Consider the following 13,685-nt stretch of genomic DNA (forward strand, 5'->3'; position numbering starts at 1 on the left):
TATATGAAAGATATATAATAACGTGTGTTCTGTTTTATTTGACTTTTATTTATTTATTTGTACATTGGTGTATTTATTTCCATATTTATTTATGCATTTATTTATTTACGTATTTATTTATTTATTCCTGTATTTCTTCATTCATTTATTTACACATTTATTTATTTATACTTAAGTCATATTCCGTCCTCCATAATTGTGTTGCACTGTTGGAGAAGCCTGTGACACAAGATTTTCATCGACGTAACTACACTGTAGCTATGTTCGACAAATAAAGAACCTTGAACCTTGAAGTAGACCCAGCAGGGTCACGTTTCACAAATCCAAAATAAAATTTCAACCAAAACCATCATAACTTAAATATCACTGACAGCAATGTACATCATCATTTCACTACATCAAATAAAGGATGAAGAACAGTCGGCCATATTTACATGCAGCATGTAATTCAAGAGTTTCATTTGTTTAGACTATTTCAACTTTCCATTATTCCTCCTTGTAAAAATAGTACACAGCTTCCTAGTGCATGTTTGATACGCTGCCAACTAGATAAAAATAATCCTAGCTAATAAATCCTCATGAACCTCATGTGAAAAGTTATTTACACTCACTTTCTCCCATTAGTGTTGTCACAGAGCTAATAACCACACGTACAATGCACAGTATGCAATGCACATGTGTATGCTAAGTTGCTAAAGTATTAGCATGGTAAAGGTAAGGAGACATGATCACTGGTGTTAGTGTTCTCATCAGTTAAAGGGTAGGCTGATTTATGGGATAAGTTAATGGAAGCAAATAATTGCCATAAAGATCTGAATCTTTAAGTAACTGAATGCCTTACTATGTCATTTAATTACTACAGAAAACCATTTCATTACACTGACATAGTGTGTACAAAAAAAACATACTTTCATCAAATAATGAACTAAGTATTTCTGTTCACGATTACATATGAATCATCAGAATAGTTGTTGTAAGGTTGAACGCTTATGGTCACTGTTACCCCTTTCCCACTGAAATCAGTTCCGTGCTGGTGCTAGTTGTTTGCAGTTGGTTCAATTTCCAAACCAAATGAGATCCAGTTTGGTTGTCGAGCGCACATTGCCCGAGTGGAGCCAAGTCATGACGTCAAGGTTAACCAGAAAGAATATCATTTAGAGCTGTGTTTATGTTGCTCTTAATATTATAATAATAGTAATACCTTTATTTATGCAGCACTAAAACAAAGTAACAAAGTGCTTTACATGGCTTAAGAGCAGGCCGTTCAGGCGGCAACAAAGCATGCGGTCACAATTCCCCACCGCCCCAAATCAAATACACAGCATATCAACAACAAAAGCAGTAATACAAAAAAAGAAAAGTAAAACATATTCTTAAAAGAAACACTGGGGTTAAGCCTACTGTTTACTAACGGCAGCTGCCGCTGGAAAGTAGTAATTCTCTGTCTGACTGTCACACAAATAACATCTCCTGATGCATTTTTCCCCATAAGTGAATATTATTTTAGTGTGAATTGACATTGACAATGTTGCTGGTGTAAAAAATAAAGAGAAACGACTTATGCCGATGAAGCAGTGTGCTGCTCTTCAAAACGGTCAATGTTAGCTAACGGCTGGTTATTAAAAGTAGGGTGAAAAATAAATAAATGTCACATGTATGACCTCAAACATGATGGTTATGATGCATATTTGATATACTTTGATAAACATCTTAGAAAAGAGTGATTGAAATAGGGACAGCTATGTTGAAAGATAATAATGTCTAACTTTTTGTTTGTCACGTCAAATTCTTCTTTCAAAGATATGGATGACACAATTCTTTAAATTGCAGTAGATGCGGTCTTGTTTGTCCTTGAATTCATAATAACTGACTTTCAGTTTGTCAGAAAGTAAAACATATTTTGTTTTGTATTGGTTCTTTAAATGTGAGTGGCAAAAAATGACTATTTTGGAATCATTAAATATTCTAAGTCACAAGTATCTTTTTCTTTTGTCTTTACAATAAAGCGAATCCTATACATTAGTTGTCTACGGCTGTGAAGTCACCAGATGGAACCAGCTCAATTAAAATGATGGCTTTTCTTTCTTGTTGGATTTAAATTGTGTACTTACAAATTCATAGATATCCTATTATATGGTGATATAGAAACTTAAATGTTCTCCTGCTGATGGACGGCTGCAGGTCTGTCTGCTAAATAAACTGTAGTGTCATCTAATGAAGGCCAACCTAACACCTGATCTCCAGATAGAGCCGTCTCAGCTGGACCCCCAACAGATCTGAGAGCAGCTGGGCCCATGTTGGTGGCATGGTCTGCTGCCTTGCCATTGACAGTTGTTGTCTCCTGGTGGCTGCTTCCATTTTGCTGTGAGGTCATCTCAATTGCAGTTTTCATTAGGTCTCTCCTAGCCTTTTCATTGGTTCCATTGCTATCGGCCTGCGAGGTTCGTGGGTCTCTGACGGTGCCGAAGCCAGTCTGAATCATTGATAGTGTCCTATGATTAGCCTCTGGTCTCTGGCAACGGTAAAGCCCGCGAAAGGCTGAGCGAAACTTCTGAGACATAGCATTGTATATGACAGGATTTATAGCGCTGTTGGCATAGATGCACGTCCGACAAAACAGGAGGAACCAGGCATCCAGATAAGGTGTGGACACAAAAGAGTTGATCAAAACTAAAGTCCGGTATGGCATCCACAGAAGAGCAAAGAGGATCACCACTACTGCCAGCATCTTTGTCACCTGAGAAGTAGAGATAGCATTACACCACATTAGAGCAGCTGTGATTTAAGATATAAACAAATGAAGACTCTGATTTATTGACAAATGTAATCCTGTTAGACAAATCAATCCCTTCAGCAACAGTTTAGCCTCTGATGGTGGCTCTAATGTTCATCATTGGCATCCATTGTTATCTCGCAAACGAGACTGCCAGGTGAAGTGAAACACCCTCAGCATGCCTTGACCGTCGTCACCACCCCACCACTGGTTGGTGACCATGGTAAAAGCTCCTACATTTTTGAACCAGTGCGAGACATAGTGAAGCTGAAAAGATTCATTTAATCAGTTGCCAATAACAGCCCCCTTCCACCCAGATCCTCCCCTGTGTGACAGGTAGATACAGGAAGTGCACACGCCTCCTCTCCATAAGAACCTTTTGGAGATGAATGTCTGTGTCCAGCTCTTAAGCAGTAAGCCAGTGTAAGCCAGCTTTGCAGGTAGTTAAAAAGGGAAACTGATGTACAAGAAAATGTTTATTTAAACATGAAGGAGCCAGGGAGGAGAGCTTTCTAATTATATTTGTGCTGCCATAATGAGGCAGAAAGCACTGGGATGACATTTTGAATATGCATATTATGACTGACATTATGGATACTTGACTCTCTGTCATTACACACAAATCAGATCTGAACACAGCATCCTCCAAGAATGAATCCAGAAATCAAACCATATAATTCACATTCAGCCTCTGATGCTATCCACTTACCCGGGGCAACAACGACCAAGCCTCCCCACTTCTCCTCTTCAACATGCACTTGAGGAGATCACAGACATGAGAAACTCTCACAGACTATACGATCTCACATCCCACTCTATTCATCTCAAATCATAAAAGTGCCATTCTCTGGCATACACAAGTTTATCAAACTCCTATCAGATTGAGTTATAAAATGATGAATGAAAGAGCATAAAGTGCCTATTGAACAAGCGAGAGAGTAAAATCATCTGCAGTATTAAGCACACTTCAATGTAAATCCCAAATCACATTATGCAAAACTTTGGATCCTAGATGGAGCCCCTTGAACGTGAGATTAGGATCTCCTCTGCCTTCTGATGAGAGTTGATGAGTGAGCCTCACACAGAGACACAGTGACACAGATAATCTCACACTCCTGGACCCATTAGTGGAATGTTTCATGTGCACAATAATGAATGTTGCCTTAAGGACCTCCCATTGTTATGCTCTTTCATGATTTTTGAAAAAAGTAATTTTATTGACTGTTTTTTTCCTCATTGACTGCTGACACTTGCGCAGGGTCGGCTTCATGGGGGGTCATTCGCGGGCCATGCCCCCCCCAAACGAGTCACTGTGCCCCCCCAACGCAGGGCAGGCAAGCCCTGACACTTTTGTCTGTGTTTTGTTTTGTTATCATATTATAAGTGAAAACGTTTCCACTAAATGTTTTTTGTGTGAAATAAATCAGAAATATAGAATACAAATAAAAAACAGCCTGAGGTGTGCTCACTGCTGCTCGTTGATTGGTGTGTTGCTTGACCAATGACCCCCGACCTTTGTTTTGTTGTCATTACGTGGCTGACTGTTTAGTTGTAAGCCCAGTGGCGATCTGTTCATCTGTTACACTGATTATACAGTAAATACATCGAAAATAATATGATACAGTACAGTACAAGTACTTCTGGGTCTCTGTGTTTCATTCAAGCTCGGCTCATATGTGTGGCAAGAGCGCATTTTGTTGTTGTTAGCATCTGGTTAGCTAGCTATGCTAACGGATATAAAGAGCTGTTTCTACAACAAGTGTGGAGGAGAGTCCTCTCCTGTCAGACTGAGAGGCTCAGATAACTACAGCTCAGTGAGGTAAGGTCAGGACTCTGTCAGTGTTTAGATCATTAACTTAAGTTATCTCAGTAGGTCTCAAACGGTATTTCCGAGGAACACCTTTATATGATCATTATAGTTATTATTAAATAAGAGAATAAATGAAAAACAGGTATGAAATACTATATGACAGTAAAAGAAGAATAAAGTTTAAAAGGGGAGTGATTTGTAAAATAAAGAAAAAGTAAATCTGTTTACAGTTCTGTTTCATATGGGTGTTGAGAGAGGTATCCATAGATCTCTTAATTTTGCTCTCAAAGTGCACCAGATTGATGCTTTTAACTTCAATATTTAAAAAACATCTTCCCGGGGGAGCATGCCCCCGGACCCCCCTAGAGGAGGTTAGGTCCACCCCCCACCTAAAACATGTTCACATGGATAGGATATTAATAAATTTGCACACTTTTTATATGGTGGCCTATGTCCATATGTTTCTGTTTTGGTGGTCGTGCCACAACCGTGCATGTATGCACAAGTCATAGGTGCGCAAAGAAATAACACTACACCCTGCAGTGTGTGTGAAAACAAGAGACTTTACAACATGTTTTAAAATTGAAGTTGCTTTGGTGTTTGTGTGTTGGTTGTTGACGGCAGTGTGTGCCCCCCCCATGGTAAATGATTGCACCCCCATTCGATTTGTTCTAGAGCCGACCCTGCACTTGCGCCTCCCTATAGACCACAGAGGACAAAAAAGTGCTTCAGTTTAGAATCCAATTTCTGCTGGGGATTAGCAATGGTCCTGTCCAGATTTGCATACTAACGATAATAAATGTGTTTGTGATGAACACATATCTTCCCAAACACGCTTCCAGAACAAAAGGGATGTTTTTATGTATGTATGTATGAATGTGTCTTTATAACTTATGATTAATAAGTCTGTTGTTTTGTCTGTCTGACTTTTGTTTTGTTATGTTTGTTTTTGCTATATTACTTGTAAAGCGACCTTGGGTCCCTTGAAAGGCACTATATAAATGCAAGCTATTATTATTATTAATGACAGAATAATACTAATTAAGTATGTGAGAACATCTCTTCAGGAATGGTTTTCCTTCTACAAGATGTAAGGTGTTATGATTAGCTGATTATCACTGAATATAAAGTACGAATGAGACGCTAGTGAGGTCATTTTCAGGTATTGTATCATAAATAAAGTAAAGTACACTATTGGTAACTAAAGTATTTTTAACTTGATGATGGCAATGAATAAAAGGTCAGGGGCTCACCATAGTTTAATCTCTCCTCTGGGATGTATAAATGTTATACGATTAATGAACTAATTCATCTTTAATCAGAACAGTTTATTCTCACTCCTCCTGCTGCCTGTAATCAGCTGATTATGGGCGGGCGTCCACTCTATTAGTTAACCGACTACTTTTAGACACAATCTCCAACATCCAATCATCATGCTGCTGTCAGATTTTGTAACTGTTCGGCTTTGACCTGTAGTAACCTGTCATTTAGGGCGTCCATGCGGGGGACATCCCCCCATCCACCTCCTGTCGTTAGATCCACGTCCAGCCAGGCTCCTCAACTTCACTCAGCATCAAATCGTGGGTTGCGGTCCAATAGTCCATTTAGCTTAGGAACCTTCCTAACGGAGTGAAATGACCCTGGAATTCCCTCAGTGGCAGCCATGATAAGTGCCGTTCCAATTCTCTAGATCAGGGGTTTTCAAAGTGTGGGAAGGTGAGCCTCCCCTCAGAGAACATAAGAACAGCCGCGCCCCCCCCTCCCAATTATTATTGCCATTATTATTATTATTATTATTATTGTTGTTGTTGCTATAATGCAGGGGTATTATTATCCAGTGGAAAGTCCTTACCTACTGGCCTAGTTAAATCAAAGTGGTGACTTTTTTTTGGCTGGGCAGTGTAGTTTTACACACCATCTTATTTGACTTTCTCAGGACTTAAAACAGTTTTTTGGGCGTAGACCCCCACAAAGAAAAAAATATATTTACACACGTAAGGTCATCGTCTTAACAGTTTTTTATGCTCATCGAGTCATACGTTAGCAGAGCATCAAGTTGACATGCCTATTACAGCTGAATGCGGCGATTACCATCTTGTTCAGCAAAACGCCTCACAAACTTATTAAGATCAAAGCTTTAGTGCGTTTTGATTCAATGCTGAGTACAGCCAAACTTGACAGTCTCTTCTCTGTCATTGTAGACCGCAAACACCTCACTCCTTCCGTCTACTTGGATCCGAATGCGCCATCCCGTTCAAATGAAATCGCCGCCTATCACATTTCCTCGCTCGCGCCAGGGCTGGGGGAGGGGTTACAAGGCTCGCATCTTGTGCTGCATTCACTTGCACTCGGACATTAGAGACTTTCTCTCATAAATGTCCGATGAGCCACAACTTTTATTTCAAAACAAAGCTGACGTTTTCTGCCAGACGCTGTCTCCTCTTTCACTTTAGGTAACTTCACAAAAAACCGATCCATGTTGCCGCTCGCATAAAGTTAGCTGAAGTTAACTAGCCAGATTTCACTGTTTCTCGTTATTTCTTTCTCACGCTGCGCCTCCCCTGAAGCTCTCTGGCGCCCCCCAGGGGAGGCGCGCCTCACACTTTGAAAACCGCTGCTCTAGAAAGGAGGTTTCAAACTTCCTTTATAACCTCCTTTAGCTTAGGAACCACTGGACCTCCCTTTACGTAAGGAGAGGAGAAAATGCTGCCCCACAATGCCTTGCAGCCGCAGTATTTGCCGTCACACAACAGTCGGCCATTCACGGAAACAACCGATTATGACCGAGAAATGATATCATGAAAGTTACGGTGCTTATTAAGCTTTTTAAAACGTATGTGGTAAGTTGCCAAAGTGCTTTGTTTTGAACGTTCATCAGTATTATAATCAAAAAGAGAAATATGAACGTTAGTTTTTACTGAAATGATCAAATAAAGTCAACATGTCACAGTCTTTACTGAGCTGTGTGGGGTTTGTTCAACTTTTAAAAGATGTTTGAATGGTGATATACACAGTGATAGATGTTAAGGACTAACGTTTATAATAAATACATTTGTATTGATTTTAAGATCTTTTCATAGTTCATACAATCATACGTATTGGGATCATTTGTATTAATGTGGACCGGAGGGAGAGGGTGACGAGCATAAGTTTCACTTTCCTTTTTATTTCAATTCCAACTTTGGTCATGAAGAATATGTTTCTCTGTTGTCCATGTTCATAAAGCATAAAGCAACAGCATCAGAGCACGGTGCAGAGTCTCTAGATGAGTTTACAGTAGTCCCTCGTTCTTATTAAACATCCATGTTGTCGTCCGCTGTATAGAAAACTGTAGTTTCCATAGTTTCCCCACAGCAGCAGACGCACATTTATGACGTCCGCTGGCGCATCATAAACACGTCGGATAGTGAAAGTGCAGTCGGATTCTCTAAAGTACCGCAGTCTCTTCTCCTAAATCCTTTTGAATTCTCCTATCCACTATCCCTTAACCCCATGACGTTTCACTCAGAGGTCAAGGAATAGACGATAGGGTTAGAATTTAGGAGCTGATTTTTGGATTATTGGATCGCAACCCAGATCTTCAGCATGCTCTTCCTCCCATTGGTCCCCAGGGGATAAATATTCTTTAAGCCAAAATAAGTCTCTCCTGTTTTAAATGTACATTTTCTCAGATGTCTCCAGATAAACAAAGTGGGGCAGATGCTGGATGTTTTCAGATTAAGATGGAGGAAGATTTTATTCAACTTTTATCCAAAAAGAGAAAACTGGATGAAAAACCAAGACAGCATGTAATTATTTATCTATGGTGTTATGGTCTGTCAAATTCTGTGCATGTTGAGTATAATGTGCTCTGTATATGGTTTTGTATTGGACGAGATGAAGGTATGTAATCACACATTTTCTTTCCATGTGGGGACAGTGAAATCACAGAAGAAAAACTACCACCATACTTTTTTTTTTTTTAATCCTGCTGACACTAATTCAGAACTGGACACAGATTTCTGTCAAACTTAATCTGCAACTTCTGTAGCTGCTCATTGATTTCCAACTCAGGCAAAAATAAAATCCCACATTAAAAAAGAAAAAGTCTACTCAGTGTTTTAAAAGTCGATTCAAAAGGTCAAGGCGGCCCTTCAAGGTGAACCAGGCAGATAACCTGTAGGAACATGACTCTGCCACCAGAAGAGAGGGAGACAGGAAACTGAATTGTTGATTGAACAATAATCAGCTGCTGAAAAACAATCAGACAAGGACTTCATTTGAAGCTTAATGGTACCTTGGTAATGCTAACACCTTCTTTTGTCTTCCATGTAATAACATTAGAAGAAAAAAGGCTAGTTGAAAGAATCTATTTTAAGATGTTTGAGTATAATATATATACATACATACAGTATATATATAGTTAAATACAAAAATGTACATTCAGAGACAGAAACTTTGGTTGCTTTAGTAGCGAACACAGATCTCTGTACAATGGCTTCTTAATTCCCATTCAACTTTTGAAAGAACAAAATGTGAACACAAATTAGCCCTTCCTCGACAGAGACACACTTTGTTGTAACCCTTCAGAGTGGATATAGGCTTCCAAAGGCAGATGCTTTTAAGAGCACACAGCCTGAGGGAATGTTTTGCAGGAGCACCATGTTTCTGTTTCACAGAGGGCTTTCTCTGTTAAAGGCTCTTTGACTGCTCAGCCTGAGGAAAAGAAGCCATTACTGCCACGATTGCCTTCAGGGCCTCCTAACAGTGAGGACAGAGAGGTGCAGAGAGGCCACTGTTCTGAGGCAAAGGATAATCACCATGCTGTGAAGACGGAATCGCTGCCTCTATATTCCCAGCAGATCACACACACAGCCAAAGACGTGACCGGGGTCAAATGTGACTAAAGCTATCGCACAGCAATTACTTGTGTAAGCAAGAAATGACAGCGCAGAAGGGGTTAAATGTGGGATGGGGCAGATACCTGTTTCCTGGAGGAGAGGGCGCTCTTTGGCCGGCTCTGGCGACCCGCCTTCCTCCCAGCTTCAGAGGCGTCCCGGCAGCTGCGGCGCAGGGTGGTGGCGCTGGTGTCAGGGAGGGTGGACAGCGGGCTGGGGGGACACAAGCAGCATGTTACATCTGGTCTGCTTCTAGCATGTGCTGTAGGGTTTATGTATGGGTCTTGAAATCCTGTATAAAAAAAAAGGAGGAGCTGATTTGAAACAAAAACGACTTTAGATATTGTTTTATATACTCTTTACCCAATTGTGAACAGATGATCACTGCCTTCTGAATCCAGTAGAAGGTGAAGCCGGTTTCTTCTAACCCATATTAGTGCTAACATTTTAAATGGGGGCTGGTATAGGTGAACCTCTGAAACCACTGGAGCCCATGTTTTCCATAATGAAGCTGGAAAGATTATTGCATTGTGACTTTGCCTGCACTGAAAAAACTGAAACAGTGACTTTAACTAAATGTCAAAAAATGTCACATAACTATTAGGTTAGTTGTGTTAATGTTTAACTCCAAGGCCAGGCTGAGAGAAAACAAACGCAAAACAACAAATGACATCATCAGGGTTATTCTCGCAGACAAGGCTCCTCAAGATCCATAGAAGATTTTCTTCCACTCTTTCACAGGCTGGGCAGTACTTCTCACGCTGAATAAACTGATACTTTACATGTTTAAAATTGGTGGAGGGTCTAATGAATGAATGAATGAACGAACATGTATGATATGGTGTGAAAGTCCTTTAACAGTACCTGAGGTAGAGGATCCGTGCTATCAAGCCATACAGCACGATGGCGAGGAGCAGCGGTATGACGTAGAAAATGGCGAAGTCAATGAGGTATATGGGCAGGTAGAGCTCCCGTTTGACTTTGTAGCCACACTGCACATGTCCGTCCTGGTTCACCTGATGTCACACATGGTAGAGACGCTAGGTTAAAACAGGCATCCAGCTCATACACATCTTACACATCTCAACACAATGACACTACTCTCAGAAATTCTACAGAAGTCTTACAAAAGTTTGACAGTTGAACCGCAATATGAACAATTGTTTATCAGAAAAAAAAATCATGTGTTCATGACTCATGTAAGGACTTACTTTGCAGTCCCTGTGAAGGACATAATTTACTTATATAGCCTCCCATAGCAATGTATCAATATTAAAGTATTAAAATATATACATATAAATGTACATTTGCACCTTACACTTCATTATATGTATGTTTATACTAAGAAAACTTTTTTTTATCAAATGCCTAATTTTTGAATAGTTGTTGATCAATCTGCTGCAGGTAAACCTCTCATTCATTATCTGTAGCTGCGCTTTACAGGGTTGGGGGGGCTGACGTTGGGCGAGACACGGGTTACACCCCGGTTGACAAATGAGAGACAACCATTCAAGAGCACATTCAAACAAAATGTAGAATCAACATTTCTCTAACCTGCATGTCTTTGGACTGTGAGAGGAAGTTGGCCCCCCCGGAGAAGTCCCCATGCTAACACCAGGAGAACATGCAGACTGTACACGCCCAGCAAGCCAGTGGGCTCAAACCCAGAACCCTCTTGCACACACAAAGGAATGCAAAATGCAGTATATACATTTATTTATACCTGAATGTCCACCAGGAAAAACCACAACATGCAGTAGACGCAGGTGAAGAACCACACGCCTGCGATGATCCGCTTGGCCCGGGACACTGTGCACACGGTCTGAGCCTTCATGGGATGGCAGATAGCTATGTACCTGCATGCAAAAAAATGGAAGGTTCAAACACAACCATGGCTGTTAATATGTTAACCCTGAACATCTGTTGGTAGTAGATAACACTGTGTAATCACAGCGAGGTTTACTGGTTTTAAGTTGTCTACATTACATTACAGTACATATCATTTAGCTGACGTTTTTATCCAAAGCTTCTTACAGTTAGTGCAGATATATTCACTTCAAGCAAGATCATACCATAGTAAGTGCTGGTGAATCAGTTACAAGGCCTAAATTAACTCTAAACTTTTTTTTGTGTCTAAAAATGTGCAGCAGAGCAGTGAGCAGCGCCTCCTCTCTTGCTAAACGTTATGCTAGCTTCTTGGTTTATAGGCCTGAGGCTGTGTGTGAGAGTTTTCCTGGGTGTTCAATCATTCATCTAAGCAGTTGGCATTAAGATATGGAGAGATCACCAGGTTTTTCATACAATTCTGCCTCGGTCACAGTTCTGATGGGATATGTGAAGAAGGCCACTGCTCATCATTGACTATTTTCTTGTTTCATAGCTTATTAGCTGTTTTTGATGGTTGAGATATTAGATGACATTACTGCATTACATTTTATATATATTTTAGGTGATGATCGAGATAGACAGAACAAGATGCACATCTTTCTATCTCTCTCTCTAAGATGTACCTTGTGCTGCCTCAGCATTTATGTTAATATAACAGTTTATGATGGGCCAAAACATTCCGAAACTTTAGGTCTAATTTTGTATAATTGACTTCATGACTTTTACTGTACTTGTTCTGTTGAATGTATTTGTAGGAGGTTTCTGTGGTGGGTTGTGTTTTTCTATGTGTAGCTGGGGGCTGACTGCCTGCCTCTGGCTCCAGAGCTCCTCTCAACACTGCACTTCCTTGAATCCTTACCAATACACTGCACATGTGTGAAGTCCATCAGTGAACGGATGATGAAAAATGTGGAATGAATACAGAAGTTAAACTCCTTCCTTTCAAAAACATTACAGACATAAGGTTTGGTTAGATTGTGGCACAATAACTACTACAAAGATAAGGGAAACTCTATAACCACTTTATTTAGCGAAGACATTGAAATGTTTTTTGAACAGCAAATTACCAAATTGTGCAAATAAGAATGGAGCACCATAGATTGCACATTGACTGTCATCGATGTGATGTCAGTGGTTCCTATTTTTAAGAAAAACAAGACGTGCCATCAGAGGACATTCTGACTCGTTCACATATAGAGCTTAAGTTTAAACACTTGTCCAATGCAGCCTATGCAATTTAAAAGACAAGTAATTTTTCCGCGAAAGTAAAATCAATGCCAATAACAACTCAACAAATTAATGTCCAGCCGAAGCTGTACAGAGAAGAGTTATCTATGCTCACCTCTCCAGGGTGAAGGCAGTGATGGAGCAGGAGGACACGTTTATGCCCAGGTACTGAAGGTAGGTGATGCCCAGGCAGCCGGCGTGGCCAAATATCCACGTTCCCGTCAGACTGTCGGACACGTTGGGCAGCCCCGCCGCCACCAGCACCGTCAGGTCCGCTATGGCCAGGCTGACCAGGTAACAGTTGGTGGGTGTCCTCATGTGACGGGTGGTGAGGACCACGAGGACCACCATGATGTTTCCCACGATGCCCGCACCACAAACCACAAGGACCAGGAACACTGACACCGCCTTGTACTCCAGCGAGTCAGAGACGGCGGCGCTGGGACTCAGAGAGATGTTGGTCGGGGTGTCCATTCTGGAGCTCACGTTGTTAGTCATATCTGCTAGCCGCTGGCTTTTTACACCCCAAGTGATTTTTGATCGCAGGTTATGTTCATTAGATTAAAATGATGAGGGGCATTACCCTGTAATTTTGCCATGTTTTTCCTCTTCATATAGACCATTAACTTCTAATTAAAGCCAGCCCAGTTGTAAGTAACATGACTGGAGCTAACAGGTTGACAAGCTGAGCTATCAATACATACTACAGAGGAGACGCTGGGAGTTTGCTTGTTACAAGTCTTTGACCTTGGTTTTTCCTTTTGTCACTCACCTTTACTGACCCATCATTCATCTTCCTTTCTAATAAGTAGAGGGAAAAAACAACGTTGAAAATGATCCCAGGACTTCCACTCAGGCCCCCTCTGAGTTACCTAGAAATATAAAAGGAGTGCAATTAACTGGACAAAGAGGGAACTGATTGAAAATAAACTTTTCAATGTCAATGTCAAACCCACATTAACACCTATAGAGACTTCTCTTTGTGAATCTCTCAACTGCAATTCTGGCAGACCAAGTTGATATATGCTTCTTGGATGTGCTCGAAAAGTGGTTAAAATGGTGCTTATGCGTTGGGATATGGTGTTAATGCGATATGAAATAGCAAATATGT

General features: G+C 40.6%; 1 protein-coding gene across 1 annotated transcript; it reads right to left on the minus strand.

Moving 5' to 3' along the window:
• Positions 1-2,149: 2,149 nt before the first annotated feature.
• LOC117484403 (thyrotropin-releasing hormone receptor-like) lies at positions 2,150-13,072 on the minus strand. Its single transcript, XM_034132866.1, has 5 exons — positions 12,690-13,072; positions 11,184-11,316; positions 10,325-10,476; positions 9,547-9,673; positions 2,150-2,737 (listed from the first exon to the last, which is right to left on the minus strand). The coding sequence occupies exons 1-5, from the start codon at positions 13,070-13,072 to the stop codon at positions 2,150-2,152; spliced, it is 1,383 nt and encodes a 460-aa protein (XP_033988757.1).
• Between the last annotated feature and the right edge of the window lie 613 nt (positions 13,073-13,685).

The sequence above is a fragment of the Trematomus bernacchii genome, unplaced genomic scaffold (assembly GCF_902827165.1).
Source record: "Trematomus bernacchii unplaced genomic scaffold, fTreBer1.1, whole genome shotgun sequence".
Taxonomy (NCBI): Eukaryota; Metazoa; Chordata; class Actinopteri; order Perciformes; family Nototheniidae; genus Trematomus; species Trematomus bernacchii.

Coding starts and splice junctions, on each gene's coding strand:
- LOC117484403 (XM_034132866.1), bottom strand. CDS start 13,072: ATGACTAACAACGTGAGCTCCAGAATGGACACCCCGACCAACATCTCT. Junction 11,317..12,689: donor ACTGCCTTCACCCTGGAGAG/GTGAGCATAGAT, acceptor TTTTGCATGCAG/GTACATAGCTATCTGCCATC. Junction 2,738..9,546: donor CCCTCTCCTCCAGGAAACAG/GTATCTGCCCCA, acceptor TCTACTTCTCAG/GTGACAAAGATGCTGGCAGT.